The sequence below is a fragment of the Miniopterus natalensis genome, chromosome 22 (assembly GCF_054644295.1).
Source record: "Miniopterus natalensis isolate mMinNat1 chromosome 22, mMinNat1.hap1, whole genome shotgun sequence".
NCBI lineage: Eukaryota > Metazoa > Chordata > Mammalia > Chiroptera > Miniopteridae > Miniopterus > Miniopterus natalensis.
The window spans coordinates 3205776-3225734 of record NC_142102.1 but is presented as its reverse complement, the minus strand read 5'-3'; the positions used below and the strand labels follow the sequence as shown (position 1 = coordinate 3225734).

The 19959-nt window shown below is 51.4% G+C and overlaps 1 protein-coding gene across 3 annotated transcripts in view; it reads right to left on the bottom strand.

Moving 5' to 3' along the window:
• Positions 1-19959, bottom strand: part of ADAMTS17 (ADAM metallopeptidase with thrombospondin type 1 motif 17) — a 155286-nt gene that overhangs the window by 33731 nt on the left and 101596 nt on the right. For 2 of the 3 annotated variants that reach the window (XM_087829135.1, XM_087829136.1), the window contains exons 14-17: positions 17525-17652; positions 13518-13638; positions 9488-9568; positions 1771-1928 (exon numbers count right to left, since the gene is read on the bottom strand). In XM_087829135.1, the coding sequence (XP_087685261.1) occupies positions 1771-1928; positions 9488-9568; positions 13518-13638; positions 17525-17652 (488 nt within the window). Of the gene's footprint in view, positions 1-1770; positions 1929-9487; positions 9569-12180; positions 12250-13517; positions 13639-17524; positions 17653-19959 lie in introns of all 3 variants that reach the window. The other variant, XM_087829134.1, reaches the window with a different exon arrangement.

Sequence of the window (19959 nt, the reverse complement as noted above, 5' to 3'; positions counted from 1 at the left end):
CCACTTCTCCAAGAAACAGACTTGCAGTAACGCATTTGGAAACATGCCTCTAGTTTAAAAAGAAAGAAAAAAACCTCTTTAAAAGAGATCTTTATTATCTCAGTATGGGACTAAGACTGGTGAATCGAGAATCCATATGAAACCAATTTCATGCAATTTTGCAGCCACGTATAATTTGTGTGCATGTGCACAATTGATTTCAAATGCAGGTCCCCGTGGCTCCGCGGGTGCTCCTGACCCCGCCAGCAAAATGCGAGCCTCCTGGTTTGGGGACAATGACTTCTATTTACAGTCAGAGGGGGGACCTCTCATTTCTACGTTTAAAAACTTGAAGTAACAATCATATTTCAAGGGAGAAAAGCAATTAATATTAAAGAAGGCCGGGACTTGGGCGGCAGCGGTTGTGGCTCTCTTTGAGTTTTGTTTATTGTGATCTGAATGAATCCAGGCTGTGCATCGGCCTGAACAGGCTGACGATTCACTCAGGGTATGAAAACTGCGAAAAGACGGGAAACAGACCCATCTTGGCATTTGCTAGAGAAAGCAAACGTCCTGGCTAACAGGTGACGTTTTGGAAAGGGTCTCATCGTCTCCTCTGTCTCCTCTTTTGCCTCTGAATAACGGCTTTTAAATGAGGATGGGAGGGCTTGTTCTCCTGACTTAGACCAGGAAACAATTTACCACAGAGAAATGGCTTGGGTACAGGTCCTCGGGTCCTGGAAACCAACTTGCAAGGCTGTACCTGCAGTGGATTTCGTGGGCTCAGCTGCAATGACCGATTTCCGGGCAGTGTGTGTTATGCATGGAAACCGGCTTGCTCGGCCCTCATCGGAAATTACAAGGGGCTAGGGCCATCATGGGTGACATCGCCATGGGTGCCAGAGGTGTCCAGGGAATTCTTTCGGTCTCACCTAACCTCCAGTGACTGCAGGTGGCCAGAAGCCACAACTTAATAGGGGCAAAGGACTTCCAAGCAGAGACCTGGGCAAACACTGAGGACAACATGTGCTGATTAGAGACACGCAAGCTGCCACAATCCAGGTCTTTTAAGGGCGACCGGAGTCAATCATTATGAGCTATTAGAAGTTAGCCATGAGTACTCCTGGGCCCCGAGAGGGAAGCAGAGAGCTTTGATAGTCTTAAAATGATGCATCGGCAGGTGTCTCAGGAGGTTGCACGGCACCCTCCCTGACAGGTAAGACAGGGCACTCTGGCCTGATCACACAGGTATCTCAAGACCACCTGGGGAGTCGAGATTCCCGTAGGACCTGGTTCCGCTTCCCAATTCCCTAATGCCTGTTGCAAGCAGAGTTTGGAAAATCTGAGTGATGTTGGTTTGGAAGGAAATGGAGTCAACAGCTCCTTTCCAAAAGGTAATTTCCAAAGTGGATACACAAACCATGGGGCGGATTGGTGCCATCTGATATAAAAACACAGACCTCGAGCGGGGCTGTCTGCTTAATGAGGCCAAGTCTCCCTGGCGGCCACATGGCTAAGCGGTTCCTTCCTGCAGGCAGTTCCTTTTGAGAAGAGACTGGAGCTCTGCCAGCGAGGAGTCGAGGCAAAGCTTGGAAAGGGGAGAATTCTGAAGCATGCCGCACAGAGATTAGATAAGAAAAGATTGAGACAGAGGCTGAGTCTGCAGGTGGCCAGGTGAACCGCCATGAACCGGGAGCATCTGCCCACCACCCAAGGCCCCAGGGAAGAAGTACACTGGGAGGCCCCTCACAGCCTCAGTCTCCGGACAAACACAAGAGCACAGCCAGTTACCATCAAGTGCAGCGGTACTTTGGTTGGTCCCTTGGCTGAAATTTTCTCCCACAAGCCCCTGCGGACGTAGCGGACCGTGGTGCCGGCAATCTGGAACTCTCCGGGGAGTTCTATCTTCCAGTCGCTGTTGATGGATCTCCGACTGGAGTCTTTGAGAGCTGGGAAGAGAATGGAACACCATGGAATCGAGGGCACTGAGAATGTCTGCAAAGGGAATCTGGGTGCCCTGAGTGACAGGTCAGAGGCCCCACCCTCCATGGGGACAGGAGGAGGCTTGAAGTGGGAGAAGCCTCACAGGGAGCACACGACTTAAGACCCGAAGGACCCTCCGAGAGAGAGCTACTGGGAACCGGTCTCAGCGTGGGCTGTGGGTCTCAGCGTAGGCTGTGGGTCTCAGCGTGGGCTGGGGGCCTCTGCCTCAGCTCACAACGAGGGTCCAGGGAGGAGCAGCCAAGGGCGGAGGCAACCACAGTCCAGTCGCATTTCACTAAACCTAAGAGGGTTTTCTGCCCGATGAATGAATTCTATTTTAATGTGTCCAAGGCTACAAAACAGGTTTGGCTACTTTAGAAAAGAACTCATGGATTCATTTTACAGTTACCTCCCTGGGGCTTCTGTTTAAGGGGGGCGGCCTAACTCCAGCATCTCTTAAGGATTTGATAGCCCTACGTTAGGAAAGTGGACGTACCTTGGAGAAATCAACATTATTCTTAAGAAGTACAAATTGCCATTTATAAAAACAGTCACGAGAATGCAGACTACAGCACAGGAAACACAGTCAATAATATTGGAGCAACTATGTACAGTGTCAGGTGGGTACTAGGCTTACTGGGCGGATCACCTTGGTAAGGTATATAAACGTCTAATCACTATGTGCTACACCTGAAACTATTATAATATTGAATGTCAACTGTCCTTGGGAAATAAATTAATTTTTTAAAAAAGAAATAAGCATTATTCTATTAAATATTAGAGTCTGGGGAGCCGGGCTGCCCACAGATGTGGGTGGGTCCTAGCATGGCAGGGGCCCCTATACCCCAGCTCTGTGGGCCTCAGGCCCCCCTGTGCCTGCTTACTCTGCTCTGTACAAAACGTGTCAGAAGAGACAGAGAATCGACATCACGCTGACTGGCGAAAGGCAAAAACTGGGTTTCCCGCACAAGCCGTATTTCTTACTGAGTGCCTGCCAGTGACTTTTTTCATCTCTTCACGTAGACGTGAAGTCACGTGGTTCTCGGCAGGAGAGCCCCCTGCACTGGAATTCTGTTATTTTTGTTTTGCTCGGCTATTTAGGAAAGAAATTAAAAACTAACTGGAACCTACTCTGGCACTTAGGAGGAGGTGGTGACAAAAGGTGACAGCAAGTCTTTATGTCACTTCAACAAGTGAAACTCCCAGCGCGGCCCAGTCCACGCCCTCTGCAAGGGCACCTGAGTGCCTCCGATGCTCTCAGTGGCTTTGGGGCCCAGCTCAGTCCAGAATCAGTGAAATCAGGTCTCGTCCAGGTCTATTCTCTGCTTACGGAGGCCAGAGATAAAATGTCCATTTTAATACTGATTTTGGATAAGGAGAGGTGAAGCCAATGATAGGCTTGGGATAACCCCGAGTTCATGAGCCCCAGGCCGGGTTGGGACCCGGGGGGGGGGGGTCAGGCCTGGTCAGGCCACAGGCGGCTGGGGGACACTGGGCCTCGCTCTCTTGTCTCCAAGACACCGTGGTCCCAGCGCTTGCTCCTGCCCAGCCAGGCCCTGCTGGCACACGCAGGAGATGCATGCTCGGGACTCAGCTGCCAAGAGAAACCAGGAGAGACACGGGAAGGGCTGCTTTCCACCCGAGCGACTTCCAGTTGGGGTTTCATATCCAGGGTTGCACGCAGAGAGCGGCCGAGGATTACAGGGCTCCGGGGAGGGGTGAGAGGAGAGAAAGCTCTACCACTTAGAAGTGAATGTTTCCCTCCAAGAAACTCTACCCGCGATGGAAGTTTCCTGGCTACTAAAAGGAAGCGGGAACGGCGGGATACTCACCACTGCGGCGGCTTTCACTCCCCTCCCACCACCTGCAGGCCACCGTTTCAGGGCCACATTCTCCAGCTCCTTCCCATACTGTTCCTCTCTTCAACTTCCCCAAACTCTCTAAGTACAGGATTACAGTCGGCCCTCTGTATCCTCGGGTTTTGCAACTGCAGATTCAACCAACTGTGGTTCAAAAACAGCGTTTTTGATTCACAGTTAGAAATCCGTGGATACGGAGGGCCGACCTTATGCATGTTGTATAAGGGACTTGAGCATCCATGGATTTTGGTGTCCTGGGTGTCCTGGAACCAATCCCCCACAGATACTGAGGGGTGGCCATATATTTCTCTTCTCACAGATGAGGAAATGGGGGCACAGAGGTTAAATAACCTGCCTAAAGTCACACAGCTATTAAGATGTAGAGTAGAGACCTTAACCTCAACAGACCAAGCTCAGTGGTCTGTTCACTCTGGCAATTTTTCATTCCCACATTTTTTTAGGTTATAGCAGTCTAGATTTTTACGTCAATTATGGATGATTCTAGGTGAATCACCCCAGGATCCTTACTGACATAAGCTTGGTACCCTCTGAGACTGGAAGGCCTGGCACACCCTGTCCATGCCCTACACTGTCTTCGGCTCTGGCCCTGTCTGAGCCCTAATGCTCCCCATGAAGTGGCTCTTCCTCACCCCACCTGTGCATTTCCCTGACCGTTTTTAAAAAGTGCAAGCGACTCAAAGAATTATAAACTGCAAGCTACCGGCCTACCGGCCTCCATGCCAAAAGTCAAACATCTGGGAGGTCAGGAGTGGGAAGGACTGAAGAAAGTGCAGGAGGGCGCACCTGGAGGCGATTATAAACCCGTCCACAGAAACACTGCGCATGGGTGGGGCTGGATGGGGAATCCTGCTTCTGTTGGCAGAGGCACCGCTATAGGCGAACCACAGAGGACCGATGCAGAGCCAGCAGGGCTCGGGGCATGTGCCCTCTGATGACCACAGCAGCGCCTTGCTGGCCAGTCGGGGGGAGTGCCGAGAAGGGTGTGTGGAGGACACATTCCGGGAGGTGGTCTGCAGGGTGGGTGGGGGAAGCCATGGAGGAATGAGTGTGGTCTGGGGAGAAGGCGACAGGAAATGAGAGAGGTCGGCTGTGGCTAAGCGGCTATTCCAAAACAAGGCCAGCAGCTGAAAGGGGAGGAACACACTAGACAGTGGAGCGCTGGTGACAAATACTCTGGGGACTGAAGCCTAGATTTATAGTGCTGTTGCTACTCAAAGTATAAATGTCCCCACCATGGGGTTATCCACGTGACCTCATGGGACACACCGCTCTCCTGAGCCACATCCCGCTGCTGTGGCATTCCTGCGAGTTCTGGAGGCGCCTGGCTTTGCTTTGGAGGTCTTGGTCTGGAGCTGCTGAGTTGGTGAAATCTCACACGATCACAGCTTTGGGTGGGGGGAAGCTCTCATGGCCTCAGAAAGAATAAACTTTGCATGTCCAGGCACTGCAGATGCAGCTTTCCGACTGCTCCAGGCCTCCCATCTGAGAGCCGGTGCCCCTTTCTCAGGGTAGTGTGATCACGGGATGATCCCGCATGCATTTTGCAGGAGAGGAAAACAGAGTTGGAGAAAGTTGGAAGTGAGCAGTCCTAAGAAGTGTGGGGGGTTGCTTGAAGCCTATTGGCTTTAGTGTATTTAGTCAGCAAGAGTCAAACTTAGGACGTTGCTGAGAACTCCCTAGGGGACACCAGGTGGTGGGGCTTCTGAAGCAAATGCCGGTGAGGTTGACCCGAATTCCTTAGATGGGAACTCCCTGCTAACATCTGAATTCGATGCCTGACATTCCTTCAAAAGGGCAGAGGTCAGCTGCACGCAGATTCTGCTGCAACATCAAGGTCATGATGAGCAGTGAACACAAAGGCTGGATGGGGAACCCAGCGGGAAACCGCTTGGTGGGGCCATCAATAGCTAGGGACAAACAGGCTCTGGGGCATGAGTCCTTTCCAAGGCTCTGTCCATGATGTTGTATTTTTTTCTTAAAGAAAGCCCCCAAATTAATAAGCCCCTCTTGATCCTCGGGCACCAACGTGTACATGTGATTTTCCTTTGTTTGTAAGCATTTTGAGATTAGTTTGTATGTGAAATCAGGAATTTTTAGACCTAGAAACTCAACTGGGGCAAATGCTTTGCCTTAATAGTTTAATAGGCCAACAACTGAGTTAAGAACAAAGGGAATTCCGGAGGAACTGGATTCCCCATGATGTCTGAAGCTCTGATTTGCTGGAGAGGAAGGAAAATTTCACTTCCGGGCTCTGCCTGGGTCAGAGGTCATATGTTTTAAACCACTGTCTGAAATATAACAGCGCCTGCTTTTGTGTATTTTGCTGACAAGCCATTAACAGCCTTGCAAAAGCCAGAGAACCTTCCACAGACATGAGGGTGGGTCCCTGCTCTCCTTCCCTCCTGCGGCAGACAGAACCTCCTCAATGGCCTAAAGCATGAGGTCATGGGACCAACGTCTGTTTCCAACCTGGGCCCTTCCTTCTCTCTGCAGATATTGACACGCTGTCCCTGGACTCTGGGCACTGTGGGAAAAGATCGGGAGCCATTCTGGGGAGTGAGGGGGGCATCCCTGATGGGAAGACACAGCTCCTCCTTAGAGCTGGCCAGAGGCCCATGCCAGCGGTCTGCCCCGGCCCAGGCCTTCCCCCTGCGTGGTGCTGTGCAGAAGCGGGTTCTGTCTCTCTCCCTCTTGGATTCCACTGGAAGACTTGACCCACAGTCAACCTACTTCTAGTCCTGGCACCGAGTCAGCTCCTTTTATTTCCACTCGGAGTCCTGCCAGCTCTGTTCTTAGCCGTGGATGCAAACTGCAGAGGCATTTCCTGTTCCAGGTGGTTTCGAGCAGAGCGCCAGGCAGCGTGGGCTGGAGGTAGGTGGGGTGGAATTCTTCAGGAACTGCTCCCAGCAATTGTGAGAGGCGCTCAAAGTTACACGGGCTCGACTTCCAAAGCACCCAGGCCCGGATGGAAACAGGACTTGTTTGAACTAACTTTAGAAACATAAGGAGCGTGGACCACCTCTGGGTCTGCCCCAGTGCGTGCAGCAGGCTCTGGAATACTGGGATTGGGATTGTCGGAGAAGATAAGGGGACCAAGGCAGGCTCCAACCTCTCGTGGAGGTCCCGTGCTTCTGGGGAGCTGAGGAGTCGTCCTGAGACATTGAACCGATCTCCTCGGGTTGGAGGTTTGCTTCTCGAAAGTCCACACAAGGAAGTGGTAGCCATGGGCAGGTTTAACATGTGTTCTCCAGCGAAAAATTGTCCCCACCCATCCATCTCTGGCTTTGAATAAATACATCAGAGCAATTCTGGAAGGTTCTATGAATTGCAGCAGACCCACATGAAACGAGGAGCTTGGACGAGCTGCTGGGCCCCTGGAGTCACAGTTTCCCTCTTGGAGAAATAAGCAGAGCAATACTCTGCAGTACATTGTGGGGGACTAAGGTCAGCTCTGCAAAGCAGAGCAGGGCTCCATGACTGGGAGCCACTATCGTCAATGTTTGTGTGTGTTCATCCCTTGGGCTTCTGCAGCAGAGAGGGGCCATCATGAGAGACAGCTCCTCTGGGCAGCATCCACTGTTGTCACTTGCTGGCCTAAAATGGGTTCCAGTTGAAAAGTCCGTTTCATGTGGGAATTAGAAGTTGAGCAATCGGAAGGACCCTGACATCCTTCTGTCCTTTTGGCACTGCCACAGGAAAGTAGAGATAATGTTCCTACTTTTGCTAGCTACCTGGGGCTGGGATCAGGTGAGGAATGGTGCTGGGAAGTCTCCGAAGCCAGCCTGGAAGCCAAGGGACTCATTTGCAGGGGCGCCAGCTGGTGCTTTAAGAACCAATGAGCCGACCTTGGAACTGAGCCAGACGCTCCTGGGAGACCGGGATTGTCAATATTTTGAACAAGATAAGGGTCAGGGGGTAATATCAGCCTCGCTTGGAGGCCCACTGTCCCCCGGAACAGAAACAGCATTTACAGGTAGGAGAGGACCAATGTAGCCATTGGAAAAGGTAACTTTTGGGGGGTAATGCTAGAAAACGGGGCTTCCAAAGCAAATGCTGGTGAAGTTGACCCAGTTCCGTAGGTGGGCAGAAAAGACTGGGGTGGGCTCTTTGAGAATTTAGTACACAGGCCATGACTCATTTCAGAAAGCATTCGTAGGCACTGTTCTATTTGCAGAGTGACAGCTGGGGCAGACGACAATGTCCACAGCAGGGAGGTGGGAAAAACCATGGGGCTGATGGAGACGAACTTGGATACGACGGCCTCAAGGAGGCAGGGTGGCCGGCAGCTGAGGAGGCTGCAGAGGAGGTGGCTGGGCTCCCTGGGACACAGTGGGGACGCCCAGGGGGCTGTTTACTGCTGAGGCCTGGTGTGGTCACCACTCTTGCCTGCCCCCAAGGCAGGTGTGTGAGGATCATCTTAGTGCCGCAAGTGGTCCCTAACTTAAATAACAGCATGATGGTCGTCATTGTAACTTGCCTAGCAGGGGTTTGCTTTCCGTCTGCCTCATTAGACTGTGGGTTTCTCAAGTAGAGACCATTCCTAAGAAAGACTTAGATCGTTCTGCACAGTCTACAAAGGCAGGTATGTGGACAAAGACCTAATTTTTTAAAATCAGTGATAAAAGTTGAAGTGTTTCATGAGTAACTCCATTTTAGCCAAAATAATTTAATTCTTAGGTTTGAAGCCAGAGAGAGATCAGGTCTTACCTATTTTTTAAAATAATCTCAAACAGCACCTTGCAACATAGCCTGAGAGATGATACTATGCGGAAGCGCGGGAGGTGGTTACCTGGGTGGGCTCTCAGCCACTACCAGTTTGAAAGCTAACCCAAGACAGGAACATGGGAGTGAGGCTGCGGGAGGACACGGGTCATAGCACGTCCCGTCCCAGCGAGTAGGAGCAGAGGCCGCCCCTGGGCACATGTGGCAGCATGAAGAACACACGCGTCAACTCAGCACTCAAACTACCCTGGCGCCCAAGTGCCCGGGTGGCCTTTTCAGGGGCCAAGGGGGAAGCTGGGAGCTGAGCTGAGGATTCACTCAGAGGGTTCTCTGCAGCTAAGAAGGGGTTCAGATGAACAATTCCTCTTAGGCTTTCAGCACAGTTCTGTTGAAGGCAACGAAGGCCAGTTTGCAACAGGACCCAGCTCACCCACAGAAAGACTTCAGTGCCTGAAGTTGCTAGAATTTGGGGGACATGGGACTTAGTGAAAATCAGCGTTCTTTGGGCGTCCATTAGACTTAGGGCTGTTATTATTTTTCCAGCTAGGGCGTCATCCCAAGAGTCACTGACAGCCTACAGGTGCTTCCCATGCCGACCAGGCGAAGGCTGCTCTGAGCTCTCCTGGTGCCACTTTGGGGGAACGTACGCTACTCCAAGTCCTCGCAGCTTCCTTCCTGTCCAAAGCTGGTGTGGTTGCTACTGGTCCCCCTCTCCCTCCAGCCTCCCCCACCTTCAGGGTGGCCGTACTTTAGCCAAGTGTGACAGCACTCTTTGGTCTACTCTGATTCCTTATATCACCACACCTGCGACAGGAGCATAAAACCAATGGCCCGGGAGAGTGCTGCTGAACCCAACGGCCAGCCTGACCGCCCACCTCACTTCTCAGAGCATGAACTGTGAGCCAGAGCATTTCTTGCGTTACCCAGAAAACTGTGGGCGGGCTTGTCCTCCACCACGCGGATCCTCCGAGCTCCGGCGGGAATGATGGCAGCTTCAATATAACCTGTAGCAGCAAATAGCAGAGGTGAGCGACACCTGCCTCGTCTCCCACCGCAGTCCCCCCCCCCCCCCCCAGCGATTTCAGAGCCGGTGGGCGGGTACAGCTATGACAAGAGTCAGCTCACAGACCACCATCTGCACGCGTTATGGATTGAACTGTCTCCCCCCCCCCCAACAAATTCGCTTGTTGAAGTCCTATTTGGAAATAGGGTCACCGAAGATGTAATTAGTTAAGATGAGGTCATGCTGTTGTAGGGTGGGCTCTGCATCAAATATGACAGGTGTCCTTATAAAAAGGGGAAATTTGGACACAGACAGCACACGGGGGAGGACAACAAGGAAACACGAAGCAGAGATCGGCTGACGCATCTCCAAGCCAAGGAACACCAGAGAAGGCCCGCAAAGCACCCGAGGCTAGGACCGAGCCCTGGGACAGATGCGTTCTCACAGCCTGAGGAAGGAACCACCCCTGCTGAGACCTGGGTCTCAGTCTTCCAGCCTCCAGAACTGAGAGGCAGTAAGTGTTGGCTGTTGACACCATCCAGGTGACTGCACTTGGGGACCGCAGCCCTAGCACACTAAGACGGCCAGGAGCTCTGCAGGAACAGCACCCCCGGGAGCGTGGGCGCGGGGTGATGCCTCTGGACATACTCATCTATCTACTGGAGGTTCCTCTGCTCTTCCCTGTAGTGTGAACTCTCCCCGAATCCCTGTGGGATGGCAGCAGGAGCTCAGGATGTGCCCTCTGACCAAACAACTGCCTACACACTGAGAACCATTTCCTGCCTCCACGGTCCCCTGGGCATTTCTGCAACTATCACCGCGTATACTTTGGCATCGCCAGGCTGTAGAATCTGAGCAAAGAGACGTATCCGCCGAGGTCCAGATTTGTTCATTTTCAACAATCCCCATCCAGGTACATTTGCAACCAATGCATGGCCACCGCTCCTATTTTGATGCTTAACTTTGGCTCAAGGAGCAGCACTCAAAGGCGGCTGACTCTCTCTCCTTTCTTATGTAGCCTCAGTGGTGCAAAGGTTGACAAGCAATGAAATGCTCAGGGCAGACGCCAATACTCAAGTTTCGCTCGTCCCCACTTGACCTTGGAAAAAATGGGGCAGGGGAGTCATGGTCATGCATGGGCTCTGCTGACCTTTCTTTCTAAGGTGAGCTTCTCCAATCATGACGCAGAGGGAACCAATGAAAGTGTAAACCCTGACGTGAAAGACCTCTGTCAACAAACCAAGGACACCATCTCTAACTCACCTCCCTCTTTCCAGCGGCCCCAATTCTGACCCAGAGCTCAAAGGCCACCCCAAGGTTGGTGCAAAGAGCAACCAGGAAGGAAAACAGTCCCATCACCAAGTCCAAAAGCACCTTATTGTCCCTCAGACCAGATGTCCGCAGTGCAGACCCCAGACACCATCATGTTGACTGGGAAGAATTAGTCTTAAGAATTCATGAGATAGAGTCATTTCTTAGGTAAGGCAGTAAGACTTTATCTTTGGAATAATTTTCCATTCTAGTCTCTGCCATTAAGTAGAAGACATCTAGTTAGAGGGACACAATTTGGTTTCATGAGGAAGCCATGGATAAATGCAACGCCTTTGCCATTTTTGCTGTGAGGACAAGTAGAACGAACGTCAAAGTGACGCTGACCTTAACCTTTTCTCAACTCTTCTGAATATGGGTATTGCCAAGCTATGAGTGCATTTCCCTGAGAAGGGATTTTTGTTTGAATTTCCCAAGTAGACTTGCTTTTAGATGATTTGGGGGCCACATTTTCCCCCTGTGCTGTCAGCAGGCTTCACTTTTTTTGGGAAAAAACCCTTTTTGCTTGTAAGGCACCATGAGAACACACAGGTCAAACCCTGGCTATGTGAACTGAGGCTGGACTTTTCCTCAGGTTGTATCAAACATATATAAAGATAAATCAAAGTTATTTTTTGTAATTAACTCAGAAAATAATTATGTATGAGTTTATATTTTTTCCTACTTACAAAAGTTGTTTGTGAGACTACTACTATCTTCATTTTCCCTAAAGGTTGTCTGGGTCTAATTGAAAAGAACTGATTTCTTGGGAAGCCCATGAAGCCAGACTAATACTCTCATCCACCCCTCAGAACGTGAGGTCAGTGCGGGCGGGCCAAAGCACAGCCATGACCTTGAACTTCAGCGGGACAGCCAGGTGGGGGTCACCAAGTGCCCGCTGCCCTCTGGAAAACCCAACCCTGTGATCTGGATACTTTCCCACGCAGGGAAGGGCCACCTGTGGCTACATTTTCTGGACGTCCTAGTATTTTCTGCCGAAGTGCCAGGTGTGGCCGAGGAAAACAAAGATGCACCCCTGGCCCACGGACATGTTTCTGTCCGGCTTCCAACCCCGCGACTCTTTATCTTTTATAGCTTTAAGGTTGGTTTTAGTCTACAGCTTTTCTTTTGGGCAATTGGTCTTCAACATTAGTTAGTTATATAGAAGCAATGAATGGCCTTTGTGTCTATCCATGGCTCATTTCCATTGATCTGCCCAGGAAACATTCAGACACATGAGCAAGGCAAGAACCCTTCACCGGGCATTCCACCGCCAGGACTGCACGCCACATCCACACATCTTACATGAGAAACACTTGGGAACAGCCTTTGCCATCACACATGTAGACACCTTCGTACAAAGGTTATTCTTGACTGAGAAAAAGAAATACATTGCAGTCGGTTTCCAGGCATATTTCAGGAACTGGTTGAAATCGTAATTCTTAATCACAGAGAAGTAAAGCGTCCTATGTCACTGTCGCATGCTGGTCAATTTCCTCAAGGAACCTGCATGCCTGGTACGTGGCGGGGTTCTCAAGGTAACTAGAATAAATATGGGCCATGCGGAGCTATCCACATTCCAGCGGGACAGATCATGTCACCCTCCCTGTTAAGAACAGACTGTAAGAAGATTCTCTTTAAGAACAAAACGCAAAGGGTGCAGAACTCGTGGGTCACCATGGTTGGTTCCCTGTGGATGCCAGTCCCCTTTCTGGTGCTCAGGACAGCATGGAATCAAGACAATAATGTCAAAATGACAACCTAATGGAGTGAAAGCATCGTACCAGGAACTTTCAAATTACTCCATTCACAACACTTAGCTGTTTCAACTCAACTGAAGGCTGAGCGCACCCATGAGAAAAGCAGTGTGAGAGCCAACTCGAGTGGCTTCCTTCCATAGATGAGTTGCTGAGGACCTTGACCTGTTCAATGCTGGGCGGCAACAGGCCAGGGGGTAATAAATAACCCGTGCTCAGGATGCCGTATGCCCCGTCGCTGCACTGGGGCCTCTCAAGCACACGAGAGGGTGACATCCTGGAGGGTGTGGATGCCGTTCCTGTTTGAGTCTGCTCGGAATTCCCGGCTTAGGTGTTTAAGGTAAAAGGGCCCAGGAGAGTTCAGACAAGGGTCAGTATTTCATATAATTGGGCAAAAAGCCTGCGTTTGATTGCTTTTTATCTCTCTGGTATGGTATTTCTCTTTGATTTCCACCCTTAAGCGTGATAAGACATTCCTCCTTTGGAGCTGGGCAGAGATGAAAGTTACCTTCCTATCTGAGCTGACAGAACTAGCCAGTCCATCCAGCCACACTTGGAGCCACCTACATGTGACATGACCCAGGGGGCTTTATTCCATTTCTAAGTTCGGTTTTTCCTTCAGCCCGAAATGTCCTGCCCCAACCCTACCGACAGCGAATCTCGCTACTTGTTCCTTAGGGCTCGGGGGCCACCCTCGTCTGCCTGGGTCACTGTTGGTAAAACACCTTTCTCTGACTTTCAGAAATCATGACACTGAGGTTCCAGGTCACCCTATTATTAGCTAGCCCTCAAATAAGAAGTGCGGGGAGGGCACATGATCATTGGTTTGGGGGCAAAGGGTATAAAATACACATAAGATACTGGTTCGCACTGCCTCGCACTCACCTGTCCCCCGGGAGTGGCTGAAGTCGCCCTTGACCACGCGGCAGGTCTTGCCGTCCCCACTGCAGACCCCGCACCGGTCCTCCTTGGCCGCAGACCCGATGATGCCGTCACAGCCGATTTTCTACATAACCAGAGGGCAGGGTTATCCTGGGTTTAAGACTCAGAGGGGTTTGTAACGAGGCTGCCCTCTCCGTTGGGCCCAGCAGGCACGGTGCCAGGCCCACAATGCTTTCAGAGGCCCGAGAAAATATTTTATTTATTGTAAACACAGAAGAGAAAAAAAAATGAATGGAATCCAGCTTCTATTCTGTTTGTCCTTATACCCACAGAGCCATCAAATACATCCTTCAGTATCTGTTATAGAGAAGGGGGCCCAGGAAGGGAAAAGTGGCCCCAAAAGTCACACTGAGGCCTGACGCCCCCCCACCTTCTAGAGATACCTGAGCCAGAGGTCACGGGTAGGGAATGGCCGCTCCCACACACCACCCGGTGTGGCCACAATTCCACACGATTCCATCGTACTTGTTAAATAAATACCTAAAAGCCCCCAGCTCAATGGAGCAGTTTGGTTCTCTTGTGTTTGAACTGGGACTTTCTCCTACAGGTTTTGATGGCCTTTGTCTTTGTGGTATTTTTCTAAAATTTCTGGCTGGGAAGGAAAGCACTTGCTTTCTTCAACGTAAAAGCTATGTTCCAACGACTCCTTCGTTCTCTCTCTTCCACTGGAGGGACGTCGCTGGCTTATTTTAACTTGGACCGAAGGCTTCCAGGCCGGCGGCACAGCCCTCCTCCGGGCAGTCCCTGGGCTCCGGGTCAGCTCCACCAATTCCCGCAGCCCGCGCCTTCCCCTTTCTCAACTTCGCCCTTGTTTGGTTAAACTACACGTAATTTCTCCAGAATGGATGCCTGGAAAATAACATTTCTGAGTTCTTCCGTATCTCGAAATTATTTTGCTCGCATGCTTGGTTGATGATTTGGCTGCAGAATTATATAATTCTGCAGAATTCTATAATTATCTCAATTTTCTGCCAGGGTGAGTTTTTCTGTGTGTTTTTCTTGGTCTTTCTCATGCCGGCTGCTGGTTTTCTTCAAATGGCAGATCATCTCTGGTTGACCACTCCTATTTGAGAAGGAGGCACATGGAAAGACCAACCCAGGGAGCTAGATTCGAGGGTGGGGATGTCTCGTGGCAGGCTTCCATTTGGAACTGGTGGGTGGGAAGACGGAGTCTACCCCCAAACCCAGAAGGGTGAGGGCCGTGCTCAGGCTGAGGTCACGCACCTGCTCCAATTGTCCTTGAATAGTTTGTCACACAACGTTGGACAGGAGCCCCGATATTTTGCCTGAAGATAATAACAGGCCGTCAAGCTCCGGGTGCAGAGCTGGGCATGGTCAGCCACGGCGCACGAAGCCCTGACTCATCTCATTATTTCCAGTTAAATAAATTCTCACTCCCAGCCTCCATCCCCAGATCCTGGACTCCCTCAAGCACGTTGCTTTCTTCTTGGTTGCCACTCCCCATTGGCCCCAGTTCTGGCGGCTGCTGCTTTGTTCCTCCCGCGACACTGCCATCCACTTGTGTCATCTGTTGTCCAAGGGTGACCTCTCCTTCTCTTCACCGTGTGTCTGTGCTACGCGCCCGGGGACGGGAGAGCGAACACGGGGCTCAGCCTGCTGGCTTCCTCCCGAAGTTGGTGTGGGAGGTTAATTAGATGACAGGGTGCAGGGAACGACTTCAGGCTTTGAGGCCTGCTATCAATAAAGCTCTGGCACCGACACAGAGATGTCGGCTGCGGGGTCATGGCGTGAGGAAAAGCAGCAGCCAGGAGGGCGCTGTGGAAGTGCGGGCCCAGCCAAGCAGTAAACTCCCTGTCCGTTTGCCTGCGTGCTTGTCGCCCCTTCTGCACACAGGGGGGGCTCTGAGGCCAGACTCTCTTACAATTCTCCCAAATCCCACCAGGAATTCATTTGCTTAACAGGCCACTGTACACAGAATGGGAGGCCAATAAATTCTGGGCCCGTGGAAATGGGGTCCAGATCCCAGAAGCACTGCCGTCCCACGAGCAGGTGACCCCACCTCCCACGCATCTGCTCATTGGCTTCTCTTTTCAATAAGCCGTCCAAAGCTCTCCTCCGAGCCAGCTCCTGGGGGAACACAGATAATCAGGCACAATCCCTCCATGAAGAAGCTTCCAGGCCCTGAAGGTATTTCATTTTGGTTTGGTGTCCATCAAGCCCGGGATGTGCACAGAGGTTAGGGTCCCGAGGAAGGGGGACCCTCAGCGGAGCGAGTTGGCTGCAGTGAGCATACGCTGCTCGGGCCTTAAAGGAAAGCCGAGCCCATCCGGTTCCAGGTATATTCAGGCCTGTCCATCGGTCTGATGCACCCGCGGGAGGTCAGTAGCTCCGAGGCAAGTTGGGCGTCAGAGGCGCGTGAACTTGATTTCTTTGCTTCTGGAGGCCAGCAGTAGGGCTCATTACTGATGGGGCCCCTGATTTATAGGGACTTGCTGAAAAATGGACAATGTTTGTGTTTCTTCCCCCCACTCGCTCTCACTTTTATGAGCACTGTTAAGTTTCATTTCAGCATGTTAAGTAATTTGTGACTCACTGCAATGAAACTGAGCTCAGGCCTCATAAAAACAGAGTAAGATGGTATTTCCATGTTTCGTGCTATGGTCTGAATCAGGCTGCTGTTTGGAGCTCCCTGGAATCCACTCACAAGGCCATTTTGGAGCCTCTCGTCCCCTCCATTCCCTACCAGCTCCTCACTGTGCTCCTCAAAATTTCCCGGAACTCCTTCTGCTACCCCCAAATAGCAAAAGTTCCAGCGGGAGAAATGGAAGGAAAAGCTAGTAAGTAAACTATGGCGATATTTGTGTAAGTGCTGCCTAATGAAAAAGTGGGGATAATTTCTAATTATAATTTATCCATGATAATTAGATGGTATCATGAATAGCTGCAGATCCTCTGCTCATAAACCCGAGATGATTTTTTATTACTCTTCCTACTGTGGTCTTTAACCAATCTTTCCTTCACAACCACCACTGGAGTCCCAGAACATTCTACGTGGGCAATGACTAAAACAAGGATAAATGCCGTATTTCTATTTAATTGCCCATCAGCTTATTTAAGTCTGCTCATTTTTATTACAATAATTCATTAATGATGACTTTACTAATTTGGCTTTTTGTCAGAATTGACGTAACAGTGGGGCTCAAGTTAACCTTTATTGTTTCTCTCTGAAGGATGGGTATTGCTGGCAAAACCACCGGTGGTATTTTTAATTTCCTTCAGAGAGTGAGTTGTCTCTCAACGTCTTAATCTCACCAGGTGCTTGCAGGTAGGTGGTGCTTCTGCTAGGGCTGCTGGGCTGCCAGGTGGCATCGCCTGAGCCACACCCCTCTAGGTACCCGAGATACGCAGCCTCCTGACACCCCTCCCCCGAGTCCCAGTCACCTCTGTTACTCTCACCCTCCCTCCCTCCTTTCTTTCTGTCGTCTTAAATGACATTTAGCATCATTCTGAGGAGTCAGACACCCAACGTCAGGATGGGTTTGGGGGCGATATCCTGGTGGGTGGAGAGCGGTCCCCAAAAACCAGGCATATCTATCTCTCTGGGTACCATTTGCGACAGCATCTGCTTAGTTCATTTTCTGTAGGGAACCAGAGCAGAGCTTGTCCAAAAACATATGTTCACACACACCTGCCAGTCTCACCTTAGCATCCCACCCGCTCTTCCCTTTGTCATGACGTCTAAAGCTATTTAAACATTTCTGAACATTTAAACACTACGTGGCTGCTCCTCTTTCAGCCACCTCAACTCCCGGGTGGCCTGCAGGAGGGGTGCCAGGCTGTGGGAGGCAGCACCCCTGGCACCTTCTTAAGAAAATCCACTCCCCCCGGTCTCCCGAGACCCCCGCCCCACGACAAGCCTCTCTGAGGAGAGAGAGCCCCCTCTTCAAAGCCCCACCAAGGACAGGAAGGACAGGAAGAAAACACGTCACCTGGCACCTGCCATGCACGCAGAGGTCGGTCTCGTAGGGCCCGCAGGGCGTGCCATCCAGGACCCTGTCGGCCACCAGCAGCGGGGACTCCTTCCCCAGGGGCGAGCAGTACAGTTCACACGGCTTATCTGAGGAGGGAAAGGGGCGAACGATGACGTGGGAAGGGGGGTGTAGGCCATGCAGGGCGCAGTGATTATTTTGCACAGGAACCTGCAGACAGAGAAACACCGACACCTGTGTGCTGGGACCTTTGTCTCCACCCCAGTCTCCCTAGTGGGTCACTCCAGCGGTGCTTGGTGAGCAAGCCTGAGGCAGGGACGGCCTTCTGGAGCTGACAGGACCTCGGAGGATCTGGACACGGAGCCAGAGAGTTCTCGCTAGAGCAGATAGGCTGTCACCCAGAGTCGGGGCTTCCGTGAATGAGCCACGTTCACTGAGCTGCCACTGTGCTCAGCAGCTTTCCGTGGCTCTGATCCACACACTCAGTGGGAAGGCTCATCTCAGACCGCCCGAGAGAAGTGTTCTAAGGTTATAAGGAAGGGTCCCTTGGCCAGAGCAGTTTGAAAACGGGAGATTTTAATAATCTTTACACTGACGTGTTGCCCTAATACTTGGAGCACTGAGCTTTGAGGTGATTCACTGAACAGCAGTAATAATGCTGGTGACGGTGACAAAATCATAAATAACAATTAGTATCAATCATGTGCCAGGCGGCAGGCTAACTGGTGTCTATAGCTTCACCAATCAGTCTTTTCCCCACTACGACTTACATCAAGTCTCAGTTGATTGGACCAGCAGCGGCCACCTGACCATAGCTGGACCAATCAAAGTCTCTTTTCCCACCATGACTTCATAGTCAGGTCTCAGCTGATTGGACCAGCAGTGGCCACTTGACCATAGCTGGACCAATCAAAGTCTCTTTTCCCACCGTGACTTCATAGCCAGGTCTCAGTTGGTTGGACCAACACTGGCCACCTGACCACATTTGGACCAGGGTCTCTGTCCTGGGAAATCAGCCTTGTAATTCTGATAGAGGTGGTCTCTATTCATGGTTGGTGGGTCCCAAGAAGTCTAGACAACCTTACCCACAATTCAGGAACCACAAAAGCTCTAAAAATGGCATTTTCTTAACATCTGTGACAAACACATTTGCCAGCAGAGCAGCCTTGGCTGGCATGAGGCTGTTGGTACTGTTCAGAATCCCACTTGGAGGCTGCTGTTCATGGGTTACCTAGTAGAGGTGTCCATGTGTCTGACTGTGGGGGGCTTCCCTGGACCTCGCCGAGGGTATTAAGTAACATATGGTTGCCGTAGTGTTGCTACCTGTCTAACACATAAAATCCTCTGAATTCTGAACCACTCCTGGACCCAGAGGATCTGGATAAGGGGTGAGAACTGACATGAAAGGCGCTGTGGCCTTCATCAGCCTGCGTGGAGACGAGCTGCGAGAAAGCCGTTCTGCGGCTAGGGCAGGAAGAAATGACTCACACACGGGAGCTGTGGTGGACGTGGGGAGCACTCCCGACCTCTTCAGAGGCCCTGGCCTCAGACCCTCGTCCTGGCCCCGGGACCAGTGAGACGCCCGGTATCTCTGCAACAACTTCCCTCTTCTTTGCTAAGCGCCTCCAGCCGGCCTGGCCGAGTTGGAGCGAGGGAGCCCTCACCATGATACCCTGCCCATCCCCTGGGAGGCTCAGACCCAGAGGGGTTCAGCCGTGCTGGGGAGACGGAGCTGGGAATGTACTTCCACGTCCAGACACGGCCTCTGCCAAGCCCTCCGACACTTCAGTGGGCACGTGGCCTGCTGGCCTCGCCAGGGAGGCCTGAACTCTTGAAGGTTTCCACTTAAATGAGATTCCACGGGGAAAGCAGCAATGGGGTGGGTTTGGCAACGGGCCACCTCCATGGGTTCTGTCTGTAGGCTTTTCCACGGAGAAATGGTTTCTAAGGAGAGTCTTTGTCTTCTGTTGGAGGTGGTACGGATTTGTGGTCCTGAGTCCTCCCTTGGAAAATCTACCTCTGCAAGAATTTCCTTTTTTTTTTTTTTCAATAAGAGAAAAAAGAAAAAATATAGCTTCTCCTTCCCTGAACTGTGCGTCACCCGCCAAAGAATTCCGCAGCGATAGCAATGCTATGAATAGGGCAGTCATAATGGGCTTCCGAAGAGCCTGGAGCCCGACCGCAGGAATCGTTCCTATCACTGCTGAGCTAGAATCGAGCCTTTTATAAAGCGAGTTCTGAGAGGAACACTTAGAATCTGCACCCCCCCCCACCCCACCCCCCAGTCCTCTGAATTGGCCATTTATTATTTGTGAAACGCTCCTTTAAAAAGTGCTAGCTTCTGTTTATATTTGAGAAGGAAATGAAACCGAATCTGCGAGAAGGCCTGACAGTTCCACCCCAGATGGGGACGTGTCCCTTGCAAAGCCCTGAAC